At 38.7% G+C, this 27942-nt stretch overlaps 1 protein-coding gene across 6 annotated transcripts in view; it reads right to left on the bottom strand.

Moving 5' to 3' along the window:
* Positions 1 to 27942, bottom strand: part of NR3C2 (nuclear receptor subfamily 3 group C member 2) — a 153242-nt gene that overhangs the window by 25742 nt on the left and 99558 nt on the right. For all 6 annotated transcript variants that reach the window (XM_048509126.1, XM_048509131.1, XM_048509127.1 and 3 more), the window contains 3 exons: positions 15225 to 15341; positions 9754 to 10092; positions 9277 to 9421 (listed from right to left, as the gene is read on the bottom strand). In XM_048509126.1, the coding sequence (XP_048365083.1) occupies positions 9277 to 9421; positions 9754 to 10092; positions 15225 to 15341 (601 nt within the window). The remainder of the gene's footprint in view (positions 1 to 9276; positions 9422 to 9753; positions 10093 to 15224; positions 15342 to 27942) is intronic.

Here is a 27942-nt window from a genome sequence, read left to right as displayed (position 1 = left end):
CACAGTTAGTATCAATGGTCATTCTCCCCAAGGCAGACGATATCGTGTGGGACCTTCCCAAGCAGTGTCCCCAAATCAGGATAGGTTGTTACACATCCTCTTCCACTTGCTGCAAGACTCTGTTAATTTTGTAATGTTTGATAAAGGTAGAGATCGATGACCAGGTGGCCTCCTTGCAAATCTCCTCAACTGAGGCATTTTTAAATAGAGCTCAATCCCTGCGTTCTACACGCCTCAGCTATTTTAAGCATTCACTAATTGTGGGCATCAGAATCCTGGTCTCCTTGTTGGAGGGGAAACTGATATGAACAGGGCATTTGTCTTTTGAAAAGATTTGGTTCTAATAATAAATGCCTTTACTGCCCCATCCTACCATTCAGAGTATGCCATATTTTTTGCCTAGGAGGTTGTGGGTTTGGGTGAAAGGAGGATAGATTTATCTCCCCCTGAACATGAAATTTGGAATTAACCTTTGAGCACTAGGATGGATTGGTCCTAAGTACCAGTTTATCTTTTGTGAAAAATATAAAGGAAAGAGTCTAGTGACAGGGCACTGATTTCTGAGACCCTCCTGGCAGATTTAACTGCTACCAGAAAAATCATCTTGAGTCTAAGGAGCTTTAGAGGAATCTCTTGAACAGGCTTGAAGGGTGATTTGGTTAGGCCTCTAAGGACTGTAATGAGCCTCCAGGTAGAAAAATGATGGATTGTAGGTTTGTCTTTATAAGAAGCTCCCTTAAGAAACCTCAAAACTTGAGGGTGCTTATTTGGTATCCACCCTTCTAGGCTGCATATTACAGTCAAGATGACTACAACCTGCCTTCTTAAAGTGACTGTCCTCAATCCTTTTTGAAGTCCTTCTTGTAGGAAAACTAGTAGGTATGAGCATCTGGGACCAAGGCAATCTGCAGATCCTCTTCTGCACCAGTTGGCAAAGTGCTTCCAGATGAAGTTATAGATTTTGGACATTGAACTCTTTCTCATGTTTCTGACCTCCTTCTGTCCTTACTGTAACCTACGTGTAAAACGAATTCCTTTCAATTACCAGGGGTCAGTTGGAACTACTCTGGCTCTGAGTTGCATACTGGCACCTGTTGAAGTAGGAAGGATAATTGAAGCGATGGTGCTATTGCCTTCATTGGAAGCAAAGAGAATCACAGCCTGCACAGTCGGTATGCTTTGATTACTACTATCTCTGCCCTATTACTACAAGTTTTTGGGACTTGGTGTTGATTGTGACTGAGATGTTCCTGAGATGGAGCTGTGGAGCTCTTTTATGGGTGCCTGACAATCCATGCTGTTGAAGACAGGTGACTGTTGTGCGTAGGCGACTGCTTGCCGTTGATCTGAGGCACATGACAGGATATTGTCTAGGTAGGGATGAAGAAAGTTGACCAGCATCTTTGTGAAGACACATAGTGCAATACGTAGCCCAAAAGCAGTCACATAGATGCAATGGGGTTAAGGGGGCTGCCATGCTTTACGTATGTTCCCCCATCTCAAGTTCTTGGGCATGGTTTTGGACTTGTCATTGGACTCGACCAAGTAATGATTGAGTGGTTCCCCCAAAAGCTTGTTTCCTTGGAATGGAAGTGATGTGACAATAACCTTGGGATAGAAATCCACAGGCGAGGCCCTCAGCCAGTGGAAACACCTGGTGGCCACTGCCATAGCTATGGCTCAGCTTGTGGAGGTTAGTGCTTCCAGGGTAGCACCCGCTATGAAGGAGGCTGCGTTGAGTATCCTGGAAGTCCTTCCTGAAGTCTTCAATCCGACTCTGGGATTAATTTCAAATACTATTTACAACAGTTTTAAGTTTAAAAAAATGACTTTGGAATCCATCTGTTACCAAAGTGAAGGGAAACTCTGTGGGGTATCCAGCATCAAAAGGCCAACGTCATTGCCAGCAATGGGGGATACTGTAATAGAGGTATTCTTTGACAACTTCCTTTCAGGTGCCTTCATCATCAAGTGCTGCAACCTTGCAGTTGAATTCCTGCTGTTGTAGGTGATGCAGCCTTGCGTGTTTATTTCTTGTGGGATAGTCTGGGTGAGAATCCAAGGATGCACCTCCTTCTGCCCCTTGGTGAACTGGGGCTGCTATTTAGTCATGGCAACCAATTTTTCCAGGTTCCCTTTCAGCACCTCCTCTTTAATCCTGGCTGGGTGACAAGATTCTCCTTCCTCTTGGGATGACTTGTAATATCTTTCTTGCCCAAACAATGGCTGCATGGGATACCAGAGATGCAGTTGCAGAGGCATAGATAGCCATTGCTAGAGATTCATGTGCCTTCCTTGAAAGCTGGTTGGCTCTGCAGTCAATCCTATCTCTAATATTGCCATCACCATCCTCAGACAGATGCCAGAGGACTGTAATGCTGCTACTGGATGTCTATTAAAGGAACTTGTAACAAGTGATTAGTATATGCAGGGAGGGCATCTGACTTTATAACAAATCCTGGAACCTGGCGACTGAAAGTTGGCTTGGCCTATTCCTTGTTGAACTGCTGCTCGCCGATTATGACTGCTGCTCGCCGATCCTCCCTTTGGGAAAGGGTTTAATAATAGGTAGCTGGGTGCCACTTACACCTATAATTATCAGTATTATAGTTAGTCTTTCGCTGCTTTTATAGATTTTAATTAAATTATGATGGTTTTATGATTGTATTCTATTATATGTTGTACACTGCCTGGAGCCCTTCGGGGATAGGGCGGTATAAAAGTCTAAAGTATGTATGGATGTATGTATGTATGTATGTATGTATGTATGTATGTATGTATGTATGTATGGATGGATGGATGGATGGATGGATGGATGGATGGATGGATGGATGGATGGATGGATGGATGGATGGATGGATGGATGGATGGATGGATGGATGGATGGATAGATAAAATATAAAACCTGGGGGAAAGGGAAAACCTTCTCCGTGGGAGCCAAATTAGACAATAATTCCATATTGCCAGTATGAGTGCACTAGGTGTCAGGTTTGTTCCGTTTCCCTAATTAGGAACATTTAATATCAAGGGCTGTCACAGTTTTGGCCAGTAGGTACTTGTAACCTTCACATTTTAAGAAGCAAAGAGATTGCTCTTGAATTTTCTGAATTTTGCTTTCTCCCTCTTCAGGGACGAATTCTCCCTCATCTCTGGAGAAAGCATCACTGTCAGAAAAGCATCAATCTCTCACTGGCCTGAAACTGCTCCTTTTCCTGTTTGCCTTGGTGGACTGTGAAGAATTCTACCCTACTCTTTGGCGGTGAAGGGCCAAGCTCTTGCATAAAGAGGTAACATGAAGAATGAGCCACAGGAGTAACCTTTACCGCAGCATCCTGCTGCAGTAAGGCTGCCAGTTCCCTTTTTACTGTGGCAGCCATTTCCTCTCTCATGGACACTCTCATTTGCTTCAGTAGTGCCTGAGGGAAACAGAGGACCCTTGCACCAGCCAGGCTGTTTGGGTGCCAGGAATGTTGGTATTTTTGCAAGTGCATGTCACAATTCAGTTACTAAAGGGTTAACTGTATGTATGTAAACAAGCTGCTGAGGTCACTGTTTTATGACCTAGTCTATTGATTAGCTATTGGTCAGTGAATCACCTTGCATATGTGCCAGCTGGCACACAGACCTAAAGTTATAAAGTTAACTCTGTTCTTTTTGTTTGAGTGTTCTTAGTATGTTGTAGCATGGAACTAGAGAGGGCCAAGGGACTACATAGCAAATAGCTGCAAGATGCAGTCTTTAACTTGTAATAGAGAAGTAAAGCATTTATTGTTTTATTTTATGTAACCCTTCCCTAAGTTAGTAAAGTATTTTCATACAAAAGCATCTCAAAGTGTCTCTGGCTATCTATTTTTCCATTCCGCATCTCTGCTAAGTATCTCCTTGGAATGAAAGGGCTCTGACTCATGTTTCTCCTCAGGAGTATGGCGGACTTCTTCTTGGACGCCTTGTGAATAATCCTGAACGTCAGAAAAATTTGCAGGAACACTCTTTGCAAGTAGCCACCATTTTGGTTTTCTTCCTTTTTGTGTCTTTTCCTAGCAGGCCTGAGGCCTTGCCAAGGCAAAGGTCATAGCTGTCCAGACCGCATCTTCCTCCTGCGTCTCTAAGAGCTTGTTGAGATCCTCCTCCAATGGAGGTTGCTGCTGCTGGCGATCTCTGAATAGTTGCAGAGACTGGAGATAAGACTGCTCTTTCTGCACTAATCAAAGCAGTGCCGGTATTAAAGGAACAAAATTGAAAAGCAAGTAGGAATACCTCAAAGCAGCACAACATTAGAAAATACAAGGGGAATGGCTAAGGTGACAGAAAGAGCAAGTTTGAAGAACAAAAGAGAGAATAAAGACAATACATAGTAGAAGAAGCAACTGCTCTTGTGTGGCAGGAAAGAAACTGAAGTGCAGGTGACGTTTCCAGAGGAAAAAAATACTTCCTGCTTTCCTGGCAAGTGACAAAAAACCCCCACAAGATGTCCACTGCCTCAGAGGGAGAAGTGGTGATCCCCACCCCCCCACTCCCACACTGGCAGTCTTCAAGCAACAGCTGGATGAACACTCATCAGGGATACTTTGGGCTGATCCTGCATTGAGAAGGGGGTTAGACTAGATGGCTTGTATGGCCCTTCCAACTCGCCTTAAACTTTATTCCCTAATGAGCTATGATAGGCTGTGCCCCCCTTGCGAACAGCTCCCTGGGGATGGCGTTTTTGCCATCCCAGGGCGCTGTTTTTGGCCCGTGAGGAAAGGGCCTAAGTTTTTTTTTTAAGTTATGTGAATTAGCTGAGTATTGTTACCTGCTCAAGAGTTAGTTAATGTATTTCCTTTCTGATGACTTGAAAGATATATTTACCATAAGTATGTTTCAATGTGCCTTGCTCTATGGAAGGTGTGCTATGGAAAAGTTGTAGCTATAAATGTCAGTATGGCTATCTATCTCACTTCCGATTCAAAGTTCCATGAAATAAATGCCTGTTGAAATAAGGTATAAAGAAGCACTTAAATTTGAGGCAACATATCAAGCACGCTTCACCAACAAGATCATGAATGAAAAGTTTATCTATTTCCCTGGAAATGATATAGATTGTTCCCATAAGACCAACAACAATAGTCTGGCCAATTACTTAAAGTGTTAATGATCTGCTAGGACTTACATGCCTAAGAGCCTTCTTAAAATTTCATCCAAGGGATTAATAGACTGAAAACTAAACCAGCATCAGTATGAAAGTCAATACAGAAAATGATGTGTAAAAAAAGTGGAACGATAATCTCTTAACCACTACACTAATGGTAGCAAATAAGCTTTCTTCCTCTAAAACCATGCAGTTAAAACAAAGCTGATATGCTTAAAAATTCTAATACTCCAGTCCTCCATAATATTCACAACCGAGTCTGAATATCAGGAAGAGTTACAAACTGAAAGCGCTAAAAGGTCACATAGAGGTAACTGCAGTCTTACAGTGTGTTACGCAACGCTCAACCCAGTGCACTCAGGTTCAGTGAGTATTCTGTGACTGTGTGCACATGATACAATAAAAAGGCATACATCTGCATGGTTATTTAAACAGAAAACATATAAAATTAATTACCATATATATATATTTTTAAAAACCTTGGTATAATTAAGATTCAGTGCACTGGATTTTAATTAAAAACATGGTTGTTTTCTTAGCATTATCAAGTCTTTCTAGTTTATATGCTCACAAAGTCAGTGCTGTTCTAAGCAATTCCAGATGCTTATAACATCTCTGCTGCATCCAGCCACCTAACCTACTTTCCAATCTTTTTTATTTGTTTGGTAATACTGTAACTGTGTAACATGTTTAAACAGAACTATGCTTCACAAAATTAAACTATATTGTGAGTTTTTGAAACCAAATGTCATTCTTCAAATGAGATCCAGACTTTGTAAACTGAAATAAATTGATTGATTGATATAAGAAGAGAGAGGAAAATCAAAACTGTCAGTTGACATTGCCATATAATGCCTGTGTAAGAAGATATAAATAGGCACCTACTTACCTCTCTATTGCCTGAAGTTACCAACTAGACATTTTATTTTTCTTACTAAGAAGCTGAAATCTTTCCTGTCGTATGTTTAGGTAATCACTATTTTTATAATCACTGAAAAATAGCTCACTAATTCTTACCTCCCCTTTTTGTACAAGACTCCTTTTTTGTTTGAAAAGGAGAAACATAATGAATAAATAATATGTTTTAATAAAGTCCCTGGACTGTTTAAATTTTAGTTACACATTTGATTAATGCTAACATTATTGATGTATCAGTGTCATACTCAGATAGAAAGCTTCTTGATTTTTTAACCTTTGTATAAAGGCGACTGTAAAACTGTTAAACGGAATTAGTCAAGTAAGCCTTTATTGGCATAAAAATGCTAAATGGAATTCACAAATAGTAATGAGCATATTTTTCAAATCCTGGAGATTTGGGGGTGGGGTATGGGGAGAGGAGAGACCTCAGTGAGATATAATGCCGAACAGCCCAGCCTCCAAAGCAGACCTTTTTTTCAAAGTCAGTGAAGCCATTTCTTCCCAAAGTCTCCATAGACTGAAGGTCAGCTGTAATTCCAAGAGATGTCCAGATCATGGTGGAGGTAGCCGGAGTTGCTAACTCCACCATGCCTGCTAGTACAATTACTCTATCATCTACATAATACAAATTAGTGAAGGATGAGCACTCTGCATAAGAAAAGCTCTTGTGTGAATGAACTAGCCGTATGTTTCCCTACATCTCAAACAGCCCTAAGAGATTAAATCTAAGGCCCCTTCTGCACGGGCCAAAAACCCAGTTGAGAGGCGGGTTACATGAACCCGTCCCCACTCCCAAACCATTTGGATGGATGGCCGACTCGTGGACAGCCAGCCATGTGAATGGATCGCGTGCTGTTCACACGGCAGCGCATCCCTTTCTCTCTCCCCTGCTGCCTTTCCTTCCCTGCCTGCCTGCGAAGCAAGAGTGACCCCCCTGGGCCATGGAATGGCCTGTTTCCCCTCCCCAGCTCCGCAGAAGCGAGCCTGGGGGAGTGAACACGAATTGTGATTCTTTTGTGTTAATGCGCCTCACAGCTGCGGCCGTTTGCTCAGGCTGTGGCTGTGAGGCACATTAACACAAAAGAATGGCAGATAAAGCAATTACCAAATAACCTGCACGTTAGGGGCAGGTTAGACCCGTGTTCAAGGCAAGAACCTTGCGAAGTTCCCATCCAACACAGGTCTTATCCCACCCCCAAGCCACTTTTATTGGCCCATGAGGAAAGGGCCATACTGGTACTAAGAAAATAAAGCTATAGAGATTGCATAGGTACAGGTTTATAAATTTAAAAATGCTGACATCAATGTCAAGCCATCTGGATGTTTTAAATAAAGGATATTAAAAAGCCTGAAAACAACAAAAACTTGTAAAATTACAGCATGCATGGTTTGTAAAAAGCAGACATGTGCTTTGTTTAATTCTTGTGTTATATTATATGATATTATACGTATGTGTATTTTAAGGCAAGTTGGTGAAAATGTGGTTTTAAAATAATGTTTTAATATAAAAAAATAGAATCTCTGAAGCTAGGAATTTACCAGAAGAACTTTGCTGAGAAATGGGTGAACACTGACCAAAGGGAACGATAGCTTGTACTGGAAGGCACATTCATTCTGGTCCTAAGACCAAAATGTATAAGTGGCTGTGGGAACACAGCCTCTGTTGAAATTTCATGCAAGTACAGCCTCTGTGCTCTGTCCTTCATAAGGCACTGGAACGATCATGTCTGTTTGAGCTTCTAAGGGCTACTGAAATTTATTTTCTTACCTACTGGATTTTAGACTGAAATTCGGTTTAGTATGAGCAACTTTGATTTAGTATGAGCGACATCATCATAATTTATTCAAGGTCTAGCCACCAAGGACATCAAGAACGTCATAATTACAGTGTAAACAATAAAGAGGAATGAGGATAGTAGTCCGGGGATGCTGATATCCAACTCCCGTACCCCAACTACTGTATGCCTTTTTGCAAACACTTCAAAAATATCTTCTCAGTAGTAAAGAGGACTAAAGACAGGCTACTGGGAAGAGGGAAGAATGCATAATTTACAACAAGCCCAGAATACAAGGAATTGTGAAACTAGTGCTATGAACCCAAGAAGATACTGAGGTGGATCCAATGGCATATTTTCATAGATGCAAGGCTCCCAAGAGCAGGATTTCAGAAGCCATTCCAAGCTGCCACAAGAAGGGGGAGCCACGAAAGCCGCAGAAACACCTCGTTGGATCCACCTCAGCAAATGCATTTTTCTTGCAGCAGTCTTCCATACAGCACCGCAAATTTTGAAAACAAGGAGATTTCAAGACTAGTCTGTGATGCAGCATGTGTGGATGCTGTTCAATGGGGAGAAAAGTCAAGAATTTCATTGGGTAAGCATAAGTTCACTGTCTCAGTCTAAGCAATTCTTTGAAACCCAGACCATGTTTTGTGGAAGACATGTGTGGCCACACAGAATGCTAACAATGCTATTTATGTCATCATTCATTTGAGTGGCACATACATGCTCTGGATGCTATGCTATGCCACAATATCTGAGTGATGCAAGTCTGCCTTAAGAACACAGAGTGATCCTAAACAGAACAACACCCATCTAAGTCAATTTTTTGAATATATAACTCAAGCTTTGGAATATATAACTCTGGAATATATATCTCTGCTTAGAATGACCCTGAGAGTGCATTGTTTCATCTGCAGAATAGTGGAGACAAGGCTGTAACCTGAATTTAAAAGCAGAATGAATACACAAACATGAATGAATGGCTTCGTCAATCAGCGTAGGTAAACTTGGAATGTTTCATTAAAATATTCTGGCTTTTTTCCCCAAGACTACAATGCAGACTACAATACAACTGTCATGAAATCATACCAAATAGCTCATATAATGTTAACAAAAGAATTATTCTGTGAATCTGCTAAGAAACACCAGCAATTTAGATAGCCTCACAGCCTCAAAATTGGGTGGCCTGCCAGTCTATAATATGTACCAAAACAAAACAAATCCCCAAGACTATTTTCTTTTAATCTCAATTGTACAGCAGCTGACATGTCACAGTCTGTGAAAACACTATTCTATGTACAAATCAAATAGAAGAGTTGGAAGAAAGCTTTGTTGAAAGATGTTTGCATGTACTCATTCTTTATAGGCTTGGAACCTATACGCACAATATTGAACAGTGCTCTCTTTATTCCTTCACTGAATGAGACAGATGCTTAACAGATAACTTACTCATTAAAGACCAAGTCGGGAGCAAAATACAGGAACTGACTGTTTGTATGTCGGTAAGATCTCCAGCTCAAGGCAAATGATGATAGACACATCCAAGAATACTGGATTAGAGTAATTTGGTCCTCAAGAGGCAAGTTTCTAAAGCCTGAAAGAATGTAAAAACAAATCACAAACAACGTTTAAATTTCAATGACATTTCAACCAAAGTTTGAATAACAAAACCATTCCCAAGTCATTCTTCCCACAGAAGGATTTTAAACTATGAAGACACAGCAGTGGTTAATTCATGGAGAGAGAAATTATGACAGAAGCCGTGCCCCTCAATCCAAAGTCTGTGAGGCACACAGCATATACTCAACACTAAAAATGACACACTACAAATGAATTCTCTCTCTCTTTCTTTCTTTCTTTCTTTCTTTCTTTCTTTCTTTCTTTCTTTCTTTCTAATTGAATTTGAATGCACAAATGCATTCTTACCTGGAAGTATCTTTGCCCATTTAACCACCTGAATCATCTGCTTGCCAGCGAGACGGTTTAAAGTGGAGAGCAGGTGCTCTGCCGTATCTGGCTTCGAACTATCATATCCTGCATATACAATTTCAGGTTCAATGTTCTCCAGAACCATGGCAGGTGAGGGAGTAAGTGCTGCTGAAACTGCAGACAGTTGAGGGACGAGTGCTGTGTTTACAGAAGGCTCTTTTGCTGGAGCAATATACGTAGTCCCTTCTTCTGGACTCTGAGGAGGCGGCTGCTGTGCTTGCTGTTGTGGGTCTTCGTGCATCCCTTTTAACTTGCCCAGCTTCTTCGACTTTCGAGCTGCAAGAAAATGCAAGAAGTTATTTTAAAAAAAAGTTTTGGCAGCATAAACCTGAAAATAACCAGTAATTTTTCTATCTTTGTCTAAGAAGACTATAGATGTCACCTTCGGGAAATAATTAATCAGGTGAATGACTGAACACAAAAAAACGGGGGGAAACATATTAGTATAAAAATATGTTTCTCATGATTCTAAAATTCACACTGAAGAAAGTGGGTATTTCCCATATAAAAATCTCTTGCTCTGCCTCTTACTCATACAGACTCAGTTAAGAATATTATTTCTCCCACAGGCCTCTTTGTCCCATCACAAGCCTTTTAACTATCTCTTTGTTCACTGAATAAAATTTGAATTTTTGGTCAGGATTTTTTTTTTGTTATATTTCTGATATTTTCTCACAGTTTTGCTTTGGGGGTTACTTTTGGTCACCTTTGAAGCTGCACTATGTATTTTCTGAAAACAAATGCAAGCATTAAAGAGTGGTATGTATAGAAGTTAGATAAAATGAATGCCTGCATTATTCCTTTTTATTCTACTCCATCTCTTTTGGATACTTTATAGGAACATTTTAAATGAATACAGGTAAAATCTCCCTTTACTATGGATTCTTTGAGGTTATGCTCACAACTAGCTTCAAATACTATTGCCGCTAAAAAGATGACTAATGTCTAAGTACAGATCAGAAACCCTTATTAGGCATCAAAATAGAAAATCAACAGAGTAGAAACAAACAAAATGAAGTAGCTGAAAAAATGTGCATATCCAGCATTCATGGAAGTAATATAAACAGGAAAAGAAGGTGGGGGGGGGGAGAAACCAAGGTATTAATTTAGAGTGTTAGTCATAAACTTGGCCACCATTTCCAATATCACAGGATCCTGATTATTCAAGAGGTAATTCAGTTTAGAACTAAGAAAACAGGGGCCTGCCAAAGTGGGGGCCAAAAGAAAAAAGTTGGGTCTAAATCCCATAAATTTCAGGCAAACAAACAGGGTGTGCTTAAGAGACTCTTCGAGAGTTTGGTAGTGAGTGCAAACACGCTTCTGATGCACACATTTCAGAAACCTCTCTAGAGGTAATGTGAGAGGGAACGTGTGGTTCTTGCCCTGGTGATCACCCATCTCAGTTTAGGGTCAGAAAGTATATTTAGATAATCAGCTATCTGACATTTCCTAGGTATAATGACAAAGTGGAGGGGTGAACACAAACTCCTTGCTTTACCAATTAATGATCAATATTCCTGATCAAACAATCGCTCCTTAATCTGGTAAAGGATCTCATTGGAGGAAAGCATGTGAAGCTGGTCCAAAGTAAAACCCAAGGAAAATATCTTGGTTTCGATGTGGGTCCACCAGGTGGAAATCTCAAGTTTGAGAGGAGAGAGATGGATAAGGCTGTTTGAGTTACGGAAAAAGCATAGCTGGACTTTAAAAGGGCTCTTTAGGGAGCTGCGGGTGCGCAGGTACGCTTCCCATTGTCCCTTCTCCCGCCTCTGCACCTTTCCCCCCAAGGTCACCCAGCTGGCGTGTGTTGACCCTAAACTGAGATGGGTGATCACCAGGGGAAGAACCAACATGTTCCCTCTCACATTACCTCTAGAGAGGTTTCTGAAATGTGCACATCAGAAGTGTGCTGAGGAGTTTATTAATGTTTTATGGTTCAACTATGGAAAACCTCTAGTGTAATAATCTCTGAGATCAAATACAAAATAAGAAAAGGGGAAATCACCTAAGGAGTAACAGTAGTAATGGCAAAATTAACGAGTTTTGTGAATAAGAGAACAAATGAAGAATTTCCAGCCAAATGGAATGAATAATATTTATATTATTCTGCTAAAATGAGTTGAAAAAGAGGTTGTTGAAATGCTGTTCATAAATTAATAATAATCCTCATGACATGCTAAATATTGAAAAGGGGTCTAAAGGGAAGAAGACATTAAACATTTAAATATATTATGAATATATAATAATAATATGCGTATTCAATGCTAGATATGTGAGAATTATTCTTAGAAATGTATAACAGTAATACTAATCAGTTTTTTATCTCCATCTATTTGAATGTATGTTATAATATTGACTAATATTGATATCAGGTTTATCATATTGCATAATTTTTTTAGATTATTATGATAATCATTATTTCATGTTGTGTCATTTGCTACTGTCAATAACAGATATATAATTGTCTTTTGTTTATAAGATTATGGTATATAATATCACATGCACATTTTTTTCATAGTCTTCTTGCGTTATAATATTTAGTACTGTAATTTTTTTTGTTTTTTCCTTTCTTTCTTGTTTATATTCATAACAAAACTAAATTTTTGAAAAAGACAATTTTGTCAGTGCTGCAACTCCACTGTACTTGAAAGGCTCCAATGGCAGCAATGATAGAATGTCTTCGATAGAGATGCCACTTGCTCAAAGTTCTCCAGGTAAATTCTGGTAGATTTTTCTGAAATGCTAAAACAATCCCTTGTTTAATTACTTTGCCCCTCCCCTCACCTAAATACTTATATTTAATTTTTTGGCCAAAAATAAGTATTGATTGGGAATTGCTGCTGTACTGATAAAGTGTTAACTTAGGAGAAAGTATGTATCTAACATCAACTGACTAATCACCAATGCGATTGATGTTAGCAACTTGGATTTACTTGCAGATCTATTTTTGAAGCACAGCCAGGTGCAGCTTCTTTTATGAAAACTTGACAAGATTAAGGCCTGAAGGTCTGGTTTAAGCGATAGAGATTATATTAAAGGCCAGAGATTAAGGTCTGGTTTAAGCGATAGAGATTATATTAAAGGCCAGAGTCAACATGCCCTAAATGACAATTTGGAAAACAAATAAGTCAATTAGTGGCCACAGATACTGAGAAGACCCCTCACAGAGTTTAACATGTACTCTTACAATATTCTTCCTAGCAGTGAGCTAGATATTTGTGAAGCAGCGGAAGCTGACATGGACTTATTGCCTTGGTATCTATCTCTACCTAGGAGTTCTAAAAATAGGGTAATTAACCTGGTAGGCATCAAACTGTTTAACACCTGTTTGAATCTGGATATGGTTCCGCTAAATGGCTTACACCGATCCGACCAGTCAGGTGAATTTACATTTACCTCTCGAAGAGGATGCAGTGTGCTCAATTACATTTTGGTTCCCCAAGGGTATACTGATAAGGTGAACGACTTTTATATAGAACATAGCTCCTGGAGCGACCATTTTCCTTTGCCTCTAACAATTTCTTATAATTGCCTGCAAATAATGCCACCACTCCTCCATTTCTAGTCAAGATGAGTTGGTCAGTGTCACTTGAGAATAAAGTTTATGTTCTCCTGCTTTCGCAGGAATGTTTTGACTTTGAAAATTCTCCTCTTCCGGAGTGCCAGCCCTTTGGGGATTCTTTCATTGTTTGAAGATATTACCCAAATGTTAGTTGACAAATTCTGTTCACCCCGTAACTCAAAACCAATTAAAAATCCTAATGATAAGACTCTGGAGCCTGATGGTGACTGCTATACTTTTAAATGCCTGCTCCATGGAATATATGCCAGATACAAACTCTCAGGGTGTCATAATCTCCCATTCTCTGCGAGATTTATTGCATATCCGTATAAGGGAAAGTAGACTAAAAGCTATTAAAATGCAATGGGAGGCGCTTATTTCAGCAACTATTTTAAATGACTCAAGGAAATTCTGGAAGCTATGCTCAGGTGCCCCTCAATCTTCTAACCTGGTCTCTGTCCATATTCATAGGGATACCTGGTTTCAATATTTTTCTGCCCTGTTTAAAGTCTCTTCTGGCACCCCTGATACTTATAATTTAGGCCAAATAGATAAGTATCCTGAATGGGCCCCTGTTACTGTTGTAGAAGTTAGAGCCCTAATTGACCCACTCAAGTGTCATAAAGCCCCTGGCCTTGACTCTTTGCCTCCAGAATTGTTCAAGTATTTTGCTAATTGGTGACTCCTGTGTTAGCTTCCTTATTCACCATTATTGATAAGACAGGGAGAGTCCCCACTACTTGGACAGATGCAATCTTGGTACCAATTTCCAAAAAAGGGGATAATACCATCCCTGCCAATTACTGGTCAATCAGCCTTTTGTCAGTGGCAGGAAAACTTTATGCTAAGCACTTATTTGATAAATTGTCTATCTGGATCTCTAACAATAGCATCATTGGCACGGAACAAATTCCAAAAGGGCAAGTCAACCCTTGATCACTGTCTGGTCCTGAACACCCTAGTGTTTAAATACACAAGGCAAAATAAGAACAAGCTTTATAATGCTTTTCTGGATCTCAAAACAGCTTTTAACTCTGTGCCAAGGCACCTCCTTTGAAGCAAGATGGACCGTTTAGGCATAGACAAAATATTACATGGCACCTGTATTGTCGGGAACATGCTCCAGGCCCAGAGAGGCTACTGGTGGCCTCTGCCACCGGACCCTTAGAGACTCCCAAACAGCACCAACAGCTAGAAAGGAAAAATTTGTCCACAGACAAATCTTTATTATTATTATTATTTTGGAGGAAATTTAACCCTCCGCCGTGTATTTTTTAAAAGATGTCAGATTTTTTTGCAGACCCCAATTTTGAAGAAACAACTATTTAGAGTCAGTGTGGTCACACTTGAGAGACATGGATCATGATTATTTATCACACACATCAACACAATTTAAAAAAATGAATTCAAGTTTAATAGTTCAAATGTCTACTGTTTTACTGTAATTAAATCTTTCCCAGTCTGTGAAGTAACAGGAAATCTGGCAGAAAAGACACAGATTGAATTTTCCTGCGGTTAAATCTATTTTGATATTCTTTTAGAATGTTCTCACAGCATCCTCAAAAACCTGTACAACTCCTGATGCATTAATCCGCTTAGCTGTGTGAAACTCCACTAAAATTACTGTCATCATCTAACGCCCACGTTACTTATTCTGAACTATAAAATACATGTTTCAAAAAATGACAACAAGGTTTTAGTAGCTTTTGTACAATACTTTTTCATAGTTGAGTAATTTAGGATAAAGCTTCTCAGATCTCTCAGCATGTATCTGTTTAAGAATACTCATGTTTAAAACATTTTTGCCCAATAAACTAAACTGTATATCTATTAATGATATGCTTACCTCCCAAATTCATTCCAGCTTGAAGACATTTCTGTAATCGGCAAGCTGGGCAGTTTTTCCTCCGAATCTTATCAATTATACAGTCATTTCTCCCTGCACATAAATAATTGTGCTGCCCTGAAAGAACAAAAACAAACAAAAAGCATAAATTATAACATACTGCATACTGTTATCATATAGGTACAGCATCATTATCATTGACCTACAAACGTAAAGAGGCACACTCTATTTTGTAACTTATTTTTATTTAGTTTAAAATTTGAAGCCACCAAGTGCCCTAACAGAAGTTCAAAGAGGCTGACAGCTTACTAAATTCAGTCAAAGGTCATCAAATCCAACTTTTGGATTTCCACCAGAGAAAACAAGATGTTCCTGGAAGTCCAACAAGCATAGCTTGCAGGCTAAAGCCTTGATGTGCTGTTGCCTCAAACAACTTACATTAAGAGGTATACTTTCTCTGAAAACTACAGCTATAGAAAGATGTCATGATGGCCAATCACTTAGTTTTAAAACAAGGCTTGACAAATTCTCGCAAAAAAACCTCATCAATTGCCATTAGCCATGAAAGTTAAATGAAACATCACTTTCAGAGGCAGTATAACTTGAATACTGGATGGGGAATCCCACAGTACAAACAACATGTAAGTAGAACAACCTAATGGCTGTAGGTCTTCCCTATTCTCCACACCCACGTTTACTTCCAACCCCAGAAATGTTTATTTCTCCTGCCATGTGGGTTGGAAGTGAGGAATGGGAAGGGAAAAATAGTTCCCTCCCTGCCTTTTCCATGTGCTGAGTTCCTTGACAAAAGAAGGAGAAAGGATTGATTACTCTTCTTTGCCCTCCCTGTTCTGAATAGTCATGTCACCCTCATAAGAAACTCTTGCCAGCGGAGGGAGAGAGCCAGGAAGATGGGTTAAAACATTTCTCATATGATTCTTGTGCAAGATAGAGCAATCCCTAAGCATGTCTACTCAGAAGCATTTTTATAGTATGGCTTCCTTCCAGGATGCTGGCCTTAGGATTGTAGGATGTTGCCTTCATGCTCTGTTTGAGGCCTTTCCAGAAATCTTGTAGCCTTCCTTCATTGGTAAATTAATGGCTGCACAGACTGATCCAACAGATTTCTTTTTAAGTTCCCAATAGATGACATATTAGTCCTGATACATTTGCATGATTTTAATAATTTTTTTGGTCTGTACTGAATACTATAAGTACAAAGCATTCACATGAAGCTTCTTTTGAATGATACAGGCTAGTTCTGCACAAAGATCTCAACCACAGTATAAAACCATTTTATTCTCTAAAACTCTGCACATGTCTGATGACATCAAGAAAAATGGATACATTTTGAAACTGCTTGTTAAAATTAATGGGCATTGGCATAGTTAGCACAAGAGCATAATCTGTGCTTGTAGCAAAAACTGCAGTATAATTAGATAGTTATCAGTTCTCTGTGCTTCCCTAGGAATTGTTATTCATTCAAAAATATTTCACAGACCCTGCTCGTGATATACTGGACACAATTAATCTATTATATACCTATCATGCACTGTTATCTTCAAAGTCCCACACAGGTATAATGAATCCTAAATGGAACAAGGCATATCCTGACTGTGACATCTTAAATTCTATTGGGAAAATTTACACTTATCCAACGGGAGAATTTCTTTATTTTTCTAGTACTAGCATCATCTCCTCATGGGCAATACTCAGAACGAAACTTCCCTGTAGCAACTCTTTGCAATGAACAAAATTATATATAAAGAAATACACATAAAGAAAATAATGATTGACTGTCCAGTCCAAATTCTGATTTTGTACAAAGACACAGGAATACAGCAGCTGAACCCCCAAAACCCAGTGACAAAGAAAGCCCATTTAAGTTATTTGGGCTTCCAACTGCAGAATAATTAGAATGAATGTCAATAATTGGTTGTACTCAGGGAAGCCTCCTGCCCAACCCTCTTCCTGTATGCTTGTTGAAATAGCTTGAAAGATAAGCCGAAGAGAAAAACATTAGGAAGGAAAAGAGAAGGAAGATTTTCTTCAGCCTTTTTCTTCGCCCCTCAGTTTTCTTGCTCTACTATCTCACACACCATTTTCTTACTCTGTCCCAGTCAAGACTCTGAAGAAAGGTGCAGATCTGAAGAAGGGTGTAATGACCTAAGTAGGAGTATTGCAATGACTGGTTTTATGTCCCACCAACCAACTCTAATGAACAGAGCCCCAAGAGGAAGGAAGCCTCTCTGCACTCTTATCTAGATTCAGTACTTCTGGATCCCATAAAAAATCTCAGACTTGTTCATTAGTGTGAGCAACAGGTTATGAGATGAGCTGAGAGGAGCAACAGGTTATGAGATCTATCTTTGCTAAGCAACAGATTGAACCTAGCATGCTATAAAACATGCTATAAAAAGGGGGGGGATATCCTTTTTATTTATTTATTTTATTGGGTATTTATACCACCCCTCCCCTTACAGGCATAGGATGGTTTCAAACCATAGACAATTAATACAAGTAAAATCAAGTACAAATAATCAACATAATAAATATCATACAATCAACAATTAAAACTATGTAAAATTCTAGGCAAATCCTGGTGGCACTTAACACAATCAGTAAACAATACTGATCATAGGGACAGAGGATCAGAGAGGTTGAAAGTGAACTGTGGGGTATTCCAAAGAGGGAGGAGAGTAAACCATCACTGCCTCAAACATATAGCTGTCTTACAGGCCCTGTGGAACTACATTAAATATTCTGTTTTGTTTTAGTCAAACTACTGCTAAGCAAAGCAAGCCATGGTTTTTCAATCAAATCTTCACCCTTTGTATCTGAAAATACCTGAAAAAGAGATTTACTCACTGTGAGCAAGCAAAAAGCTGTACCCCTTCCATATTCATTCATTACCTTTATTAGGCTTAGGAACCCTTCTTCCATATTGTGATAAATAAATGGCAGGGGTCTAGCAGCTTATGCAATATACAGGAAAAGTCTATTGAACCCATGAATGTGTGGGCACAGAAAGCGCGGCATTGACAGTCCTACAACTTATTATTAGAAAACAGCATCTGCTGTTCTCTTATTGACTGGACGATATTGGAAGTAGCCAAGACACAGCCCATGTCACCTTATCCAATTATAGCATACAGTCAAAGTCAGTATCTCATTTCTGGATATGCATATTGTCACTTAGACCTTACGGGTATATTAGCAGTTGGCCACCATATGCTGGAAACTCAACTGTAAGAAAGGTTTTCCTGATAATACTAGTGCATATTAAAAATAAATATGTGCCAGATGTAAACATATAATCTTTCATATTTATCCCAGAGTTGACAAGAAAAACTACCTTTCCAGATTGATCTTTTTTCATTAGCTGATGGAATGGAACCAAAGCAAGAGATTCTCTTCACATTCATTAAACTTGCTTCATGGTCATACATAAACATTATTTACAGCCTCATGGCTACATCAACTTCCCATATCTATTTTGGGTCTTGTTTCAGTTTTGAAACTGGCTGTTTTAATTACTTGCCCAGTGGAAAGGAATGAAAATATGCTGGGGAAAATCAACGAGAAGTAGGAGTGGAAAGGATGCATCTATTGGAAGTCTAGTTCTGAAACTTTCTCTGTAATGAAAGAATTTTGTCCTTCTTCCCATAACCCCAAAAAACTGGTTTTATTGCTACAAAACAGACTTAAAACATTTTTGTTTAGCTTTTATTTTCTGCTCACCCGACTGCATGCGAAATACAAGTTTTCTTATCTGCTTTCAAGCTTTCACCTTTCAGTCAAATCAGTGCTGTTACATTGCCACATATCTCCAGTCTCTGAACTAGTAAAACATGATTGCTAAAGTGTATATCATTATCATGCTATCACTTACAACAATTCTATGTACATCATTGACAGCAGCAATATGCTTTGAAGTGAACCAAATATATTCATCTATATGTCATGCATATGATGCTAGTTCTCCTTTTCAACAGTGATGCTCTTACAGTATATTTCTTTACAACTAATCCCATTGAAAATACATCTAGTTTTTAAAATCACAATATATTCAATTTAACTACAAATATAAATCCAAAAAAGTTTATTTTCAGTTTTTCAGTGTACTCTGCATTTAAATTTTAAAAGGCTCTTTCTTGTACACTGAAAGGATTTGTTTTAGCAGTTGCCAACTGCCCAGCAACAGCAGCCTATGTTTGCAGTCACTATTTTAGGCTACATCACATGTCAATTACATAACCTCGTTTCACTGCTCTTTAACTGGTTAGATTAGAACAACCTGGGAAACAGATTAGGGCAGTCCCTTGATATTCTGCAATGCAAATTAAACCACATGTTCAAATGGCTATCTCTTCATAAAATGTTGCCTTTATGTTCATTCTTTCTCCATAATTAGTTACTTATTCAAACAGTCTAAAACTTTGACATTAACTTTTCCAATTCTGTTCAAACCAGTGCAGTCTGGCTATGTAGTAGTAGAAACAGTAAAAAGATAAATAACTATCCATGTTGCTCAGGTTTCTGTAGGCCAATTTAATTCATTACGTTCTTCAAAAAGTAAGCTGTCAATAAATTGAAGAGAATCCAGCAATAATTTAAAATGCTAAAAATATGAGATGAAGGATTTTTTATATTTTCTGAATATGCACTCCAAAACTTGAATCGCTGTATAGTTGCTGTAGCACTACCAGTGCATACATGTACATTCCTCCCCACCAACACATACACACAAACACAAGAATTATGACCGTGCATGCTAACAATAATAATACCCCATTCTGGATTCTGAAAATTTTCATTACAGTTAGAATAACTTAGTGGCTTTATTTTGTACATTTTAAATCCACTCAGTAATGATTGGACATTAACTTTAAATATGACTATCTGACTGACTCATTGTTACTTCAAGAATCTCTAAGCTTGCATGGAATTCCACTCTAGATAGTTTTACATACAAATTCTTGTACTACACATGTTGAGATAGTTAAAACCTTGGCCATTTGCACATGGGTTATTTGCCTTGGATCAATGCATTTTCCCTTGCTTTCTCACAGTATCATGGTGCACTGGTGTGACTCCAAAGATCTCCCCAACTCCTCAACTTTTCTCCAACTTTTTTTCAAACCTGCTTTTTTGTGAAGTTTAAGGAAAGATTGCAGTAAAGAATAGTCAGAATTAAAGGTAAATGTAGACCCCTGTGCAAGCACTGGGTCATTACAGACCCATGGGGTGATATCACATCACAACGTCTACTAGGCAGACTTACAGGGTGGTTTGCCACTGCCTTCCCCAGTCATCTACACTTTATTCCCCAGCCAGCTGGGTACTCATTTTACAGACCTCGGAAAAATGGAAGGCTAAGTCAACCTTTCCTGAGTTAGCACAACATAATATTCCTGGTTCACAGGTTTTTGAATGACTTGAGGTTTTTTCACAGTGCTTCTTTCCCCACCAGCTTTAAATCAAATATTTATGGTCTAAATGGTGACTTTTCCCAACCTATGTTCTATTAGGTGCTTTCCTCTGCCTTAATACTATTTAATTCATTGAATGTCTGGATCCTTAAAGCAATTTTAACCCACTATGTTAAAATGAGAATGTTATCTTTCTCTGAAAATGCTGGGCACAGATTACTTAATGGCTTGAGCAGAACATGTTTCTGTCTTATTATTCCATTTTTTAAAAAAAATTATTGACTGACCTAGATTATTTCTTACACTTATTCATCTTCACTGTTCTTTCTATTCTTTATCCATTATCTTTTCTACTTTCTTGTTCTGCCTCTAACTCTAGTCTGAATATCTCTGCTGTTTTCTCTATCCATATCATGGCTTCTATTATTTTGCTGACTAAATGGAACTATTCTCAAGTAAGTGGACTAGGGACTGCAGCCAAAGTATTTTTATCAACTACAGGGAGATCATTTGCTCACTGCTTTTAGAAGATACAGTATTTCAGTTCACTGCATTTTGTAATTTTTTGTACTCTCACATTTCCTTTTAAGCCCATTATGTTACAGTAACATACTACCCTAATTAAACTGATAACAAAGTTTAAGCAACTTACAAAAGAACATATTCAAATGAACAATTCCCCCCCTCCCCCCAAAAAAAATTAAACAGAGTTTATTTCTTGGTAAGCAGTATACAAACTGATTCCACATTTTTAGTTTTCCTACTCTCTATCATATATTTCTATATCTTCAAAAACAATTTCTGTAACCTTTCCAATGGAATGTTCCTATTACAAATACGTTTTAAAAGTACAGTACTACATCAGAGCTGTTTTATACCACATTCTCTACAAACCTGTGTAATGGTATTCAGAGGACACAATACACAATCATCAGATGTGCACAGATTATCAGGATAGAGTCTTCTCTTTCCACAACCATCAGAATGTTTGAGGTTAACATAAAAAGACTGTTATAGGAAAAGAGAAGGTTGTGCACACATCCAGCTTCCTTACCTAGCTCTCCTTCATGCTCTAAGGGAACTGGAGAAGACAAGCCTTTGATCCCCTCTCACCTTCATGTGTGCTACTTACTCACAAGCTCTTGGGAGAAGGAGAAAAACTGGACTGCGTCCTGCTTCAGGTGTCAATACTGTACCCATGGCTGAGTGGATCAAGATAATTATCCTCAGAAATAATGTCATGTTTTCATTGAGGGTTACTTAGAATAGGCAAAGCAGCATATTATAAATCACTTCCGTTTAAAATAACAAGCGTAACCAGAGAATGATGTGTGTAATAAAGTAAGAATAAGTGGCATATTTCATCCTTCAAAATTAGCTTCACTGAAAATGCCTCCCACCAGGTAGGTCATTCTAACTTCAGACATTCCACCTACTTCAGCTCAAATTTGTAGTAATTCAAAGCTGTCAAAACTTTGGAAGTGGATGGATCTTAAACAAAAAATTTAAACATATCTACACTGCTGTGTACTTTTCAAAAGGATGTCAAATTGAGGTTTGCAACAGATAGACTTGATACTGTGCAGTACGCACTACAAACTGTCTTGAAAACAGCCACTTCCAGGGGTTTCTGGGTTGGTTTTCTTCCCAACTGTTCTCTCCATGCACTTGTTTCTGGATTACTTGGGTTCCTATTATTACATTTCCTCTGCTTTTGATAGGGGAAACTATATTCTCCATATCTAGTAGATTTACTTATCATTTTGTTTCATGAAATAGTTACAGACATGAGTCCAAACCAACAGCCTGAGCCTAGTATTATCTTATATTATGTAGTTATCTACAATCAATTTCAATACATGTGAAGAAATAAAAAGACCATATTTCTATATGTATAAAATGTTAAAGAGAAAGGTATTTGTATTAGAATGAATTTAAATGTGTATTAGAAAACTGAACAATCATACAAAATCAGGATTTGTAAAGCTAACAAATTAAAGAAGAAAAAAAGGAAAACAGCTTTTGTGTTGGTCCCTTAGACTAGTTAGAGAAATTAGACAGCAGGGAGAATGTAGCAATCCTGCTGGCCCTTTTAGCAAACTTTGATAGAAGTCAAGTTAGATTTTTCAATTCTCCCTTCAAAGTATAAGTAGAAACTAGCTTCGTCAGCAGGAAGACACAGAGGAAGAGCTTTGAACAACTTCAAAAAACAGGGACAGGGCTGATATCCAACTGGATACCTACAGCAGAGTTCCCTCAGGAGATAGAAGGTGCCTGAGAACTGAAGAAGATGTAGACCAGGGAAAGGCTGAATAGCTGTGGAGGGAGCTGGGCCCCAGCATTCTGGCTACAGCCAGTCTTAAAGCAAAGTCCATGAACCGAGCTGCTACACTGAAGCCCTGAGGAGAGAAGATCCCTCTCAACAGAACACTGCTCAGAAATGAAGGATACCCACCCCTACTCCAAAATTCTATTTAACTTCAGTGAGACATTTCTCCTTTTAGGAAATGTTCCTAACAATTAAGCATATTCTATTTTCTTCTGATCATTAGTTCAGAGCAGTACATCCTAGACAGGGTTCCAAACATATTCTGTCTCAGTCAATGGATAGTGTGAGGGAGGAAATAAAGCTGGCATTTAAAGCTTATTTGATACTGGCTTGGGGAAAGATCCTTACTGAATTGAAAATAATGCAGACTTATGTTAGAGGAAGGTACAAGAAAATCTGCCACATTAGCAAAAAAATGGCACATCTGAAACAGGGAGATGTCAGCAGCTTTTTCAGCCATTCCTTTGGCATCTGCCACAACAGGTGGGAAATTCACCAATGGCTTTGTGAATTGCTCCACTGCTGAGAAACAGCTAGATGGTATTAATATTAAGGAAATAAGGAGGTAGTAGCTAAAGAATAAATGCAGCACAGCGAGTCAGGGGGAAAAAAGCTCTTCACCTCAGAGATTCAGCATCAGTTTACTGGGGCAATAGGTAAGGAAGGCAATAGGAGCCTGCAATTCATTTCAGCAACACAGCCAGGCTCAGCTGCATCCAGGGATTCAGAGTCCAGGCATTTAGAGGACCCTTCTGGTGTTGACATGGTGTTCCACCTCCAGCCAGAGAAAAGATTGTTTCCTGGAGGAAACCCACAAGTCCTTTTCTGATAAGCATCATGTGAGGTAGACATGTTAGGACTTGACAGTTAGATCACCAAAATCTACTTGACAGCTTGGCTGATGCAATCCTCCACCTTTCACCTAGTTTCAGTGGGTGATGCAACCGTGACTAAGCACATCTAGTGTGATTGCATCACTGCTCCCTGATTGGTTGAATGTCTCTATATGTATGCACAGAACAGTTTGGTCTATGCGTGCTTTGGTTATCCAGTTGCTGCGCTGCACTCTGTCAGACTGTTTTGTGCTTTTGGAAACAAGGAATAAAACCCTTCTGTTCTTTGAAGTGAACAACGCCTGGGTTCCTGTGTTTTCTTTTCCTCAACTGCTTCTGCTGTTACCACGACCGCTGCTGAGTGGATCCTTCTCAAGACACTCTAGAGTAGAGACTGTTTTAGAGTTAGTGTTTGAAAAACTGTTTAGGTTATACTTAACTGAGGGTAGAAATTAAGTATTTGTTAGAACATTAACTAGAGATTCAAACAGAAAACTGAACATCTATCCTGATGGGTCCATAATTTGTAGAAATTTAAATGACTATAACAACTTGAAGGCACTAAAGATTTCTGTGTGAATCTTTTATCAACTGTAAAAAAATACTGAAACAACTTGAAAAATAGTAACCTCTCAAAAACTAGTTTCTTCTATATAATTTCAATGTTATCCTTTGCCAGAAAAACTTCGATTTATTTCTTGTAAATAAAAACTTTTGATTCTTTGTTTAAACTCTGCAAGCCTCTGGTGCCAGATTATTATTTTTTCTGAAAGGAAAATATTATTTAGATGTACCTACAGAGCTGCTAATCTTCCTGTCTGTGAAGTGCCCCAGTTCAGTAACTAAAGACCATTCTTACTGTTTAATTTAATTTATAAAAGTGGGAAAATGTAAAGTGTATTTACAAAGTATTAATTACTACATTCAAGCTAATGCATTGCATACTGACAAACAAAAGGTTGGTTCAATTAAAGCATAATTGACTGTTAGAAGTTTGGAGGGAAAAAATCTCTTCAGGGCCTGAGTCAGTAGGAAGGTGCTTAAGGGCATCAACGATCCCCCCTCTCATCATAAAAGCCAGGTGCAGGCTATCTCCAGCTGTTTTGGCAGCATCCTGTTAAAAGGGGCTGGGATACAGGAGGCTACATAGAAGCAATGAGTCTGCTTGCTGCTGTCCTGCTATGGTTCATGTATATTGTCTACTTCATTCTGACCTTGGCCTAAACTCCTACAATCAAGTTGGTTGTGTTGCCCCATTTGTTAGTTTCAGGATGCTCCCATTCCTGCAGCCCTCTTTAGCATCATTTTCCTCTGCATCCTTTATGGCAAATGCACACCAAAGCACATTCCAACAAGAGATGCCAAAACTCAACTCCAGCTGACTCCCAAACAAAGGAGAAAGTCTCCTTTTTAGACCCCACTCCTTCAGCATGCTGGGTTTTGGGGCTCAAGCCTGTCAGACTTGGGAGCTTCCAGTCAAGAGGTGTTAATACATCTTACACTACACTTTCCATAATCTTTAATAAAAATTTTACACAGTTACTCAAATTTACAAGTTTGTGCTGAATTAACCATCAATAGATGTATGCTTTCTCCTTCACTTGTCCTCCAGTAAACAATTTCTTCTGGTTGTCAAATACTTCTGTTGTTTCATCTGTCAATAATGACTGAAGCCCTTAAACTCTGTTGTTTGCAACTGCATACTTTTATTTCCATCTTAAAAGTATCTGAAGCATTTCCTTCAAACAACAATGTTCTTGGAGATTTCAGTAGTCCTCTTTTTGCATCTGCAATAAATATTATTTTGCTGCTGAATAGTTTGTACAATACTACAGGAAACTAGTGTGGACAATCAAATTCAATTAATGCAATATAACCTTTACAACGACTGATCTCAACACAGAGGCAGCATTAGTTTTCAGTTCTTCACTAATATTGCGCAGACTTGCTTCCACTAGCATGCACTTATTCATGGAATACTTAGGTTTCAGCAGTCAACCTGAAACAGCAGGAGATGGATTGCAATCAAGGAAGTCTCTGGAGAGCTGGGTATACTCTTCTAAATAAATAATAAAGGGAGAATTCTTAGTCTAATGTTCTGATTTGGGATGTTGCTATGATGTTGCATGACTAATTGAATATCTGGAAGGTTAGAAGGCTGGGCTTTGGCAACAACTGTTCTCCCAACCCATAGACACAGAAATCTTGGAAAGTTGTTATATTGTTCATTCATGCCCATTATACAGATGACTTCTTCACTACATAAACGATCCCATTTTACAGTCTTATTTTGATAAACAGAATGCATTTACGTTTAAGGAAAAATGAGAATTAAAATACATTACAGACAATTCAGACCGTTATCAGATTATTTTCATTACCGTGATTGTTAAGCATGCTTGTCCAGTTATACTTTTCTCCATCACCCTTCCTCTGCTTTTTATAAGATTACATTATTTTTCAGCTAGCCTCATTTTTCCTTCTGCACATGCATGTTATAGCATGTTCCAAAGCATGTTATTTTTTCCTGCTTGTTACACATAGGTAAAATTAGTATGTAAATATTGTCAGCAAAATATTTTCTACATCTGATGTTTACAGTTACAAATAGTGTAATCATTAAAAACTATAAGTATTTTTGAGATTCAAAATGCCTATAGGAACAACAGAAATCAAGTGTTCTGAAGGTGACTTTCAAAGCATTTTCAAACTTTGCCTCATGTCCTAATGAGGCCTAATAAAAGACTCTGTTTATTTGGATTAGCTTTATCAGGAAGATAAATGTTGGTCTTATCTTGTTCTGGTGGATGGTTCATTGAGGCTGTGCTAGCAGCAATTAAGAGATGCAAGACAACATTTCCAGTGTTTTCGGTAACAATTACTTAACTTTAGAAGCATAAAACAAATTACAATATGGAAAAAGTCATAGGCACAATCTACCAGTATTAGTATTTTAGAATATCCACTAATTTCAAAGGGTCTCAGTAGACTGCAGATATTGCCTCCAGTGACTCAGTGTACATCAGGTCTAATCTGTGGATAAATTTCTGTATTCACTGAATTGGCCATGGTGTCTGGGGCTGATGGGAATTGTAGTCCATGAACATCTGGACAGCCACAGGTTGCAGACCTCTGGATGGAAAGGCAGCTCCTGTTGTCAGTCAGAAGCCATGAGTTGCAGGCATCACATTCTTCAATCAGGGGGTACTAGGAATTAACCAGCCCTCTTCATGGGCTTTTGAGGAGTCAATGAAAGCAAGGCCTTTACAAGGCCAAACCTCCCCAATTGCCAGAGCCTGCCTTTTTGCTGGTTAACCTGATCCACTTCCCCTTACTTTATAAAGCAGAGTAGAACTGGTTCCTTCAGGACTGACCATACGTTTTTGGGCGGTTAGAAGTATCTTTTTGACCTGGTTTATATTGCTTTTTTAAAAAAAGTATGGTTTTTTCAGATAAACTTCTTAAACAGAATTAGTCTTTGAGACAGAGTAAGATATTGGTCAGTCAGGATTGGTACAAGTTAATGTTGTAACCTAATCTAATTAGATCAGTGGGCACCCACAGGCATCTGTGAATGGGGCACCTATCTAAACCAGGCACTACAGGCTGACCAGTGGAAGTACTCTGGGAGGGAATAATCTCAGCACTAACCAGCTTGCAAGTTTAACCAGCTATAAGGGAATGGGGACAGTCTCTTCCTGCACATTTAATGTCCTTTAAGACATTCTCCCCATCCTTGGATAGGATTGTCCCTGAGTGAAGAGCAGCCACAGGGGCATCTTACCAGAGGCACTTTTAAGTCCTCCACTGTCTCCTCTAATAGAAAAAAAATTATTTGCCACCATGCCCAAAGAGGTAATGGTGCCAGGTGAAGCCCATTCACCTTTAATCACCTTTATGGACAGTCAGAAATAGGCTTGACTAGTTTGTTTAAACACTTTGTTGTCAAGCTGAGCTGACTGTGACTCTTTTTTGGAAGCATCAGAATTTTTCAGTTGATATTTAGTAGCTATTGCTTTCCTCAATACGTGTTAGAAGTGCTCAACAGAGAACAATCTAGGTGACTGCTGCTGAAATTCCTCCTCATTCCCTGAACGATCTCCTTCCTCTCTGTCAGAATAAAT

The sequence above is a fragment of the Sphaerodactylus townsendi genome, linkage group LG10 (assembly GCF_021028975.2).
Source record: "Sphaerodactylus townsendi isolate TG3544 linkage group LG10, MPM_Stown_v2.3, whole genome shotgun sequence".
In the NCBI taxonomy this organism is placed as follows: Eukaryota; Metazoa; Chordata; class Lepidosauria; order Squamata; family Sphaerodactylidae; genus Sphaerodactylus; species Sphaerodactylus townsendi.
The sequence above is the reverse complement of the archived record's forward strand: the minus strand, read 5'-3'. Positions and strand labels throughout refer to the sequence as shown.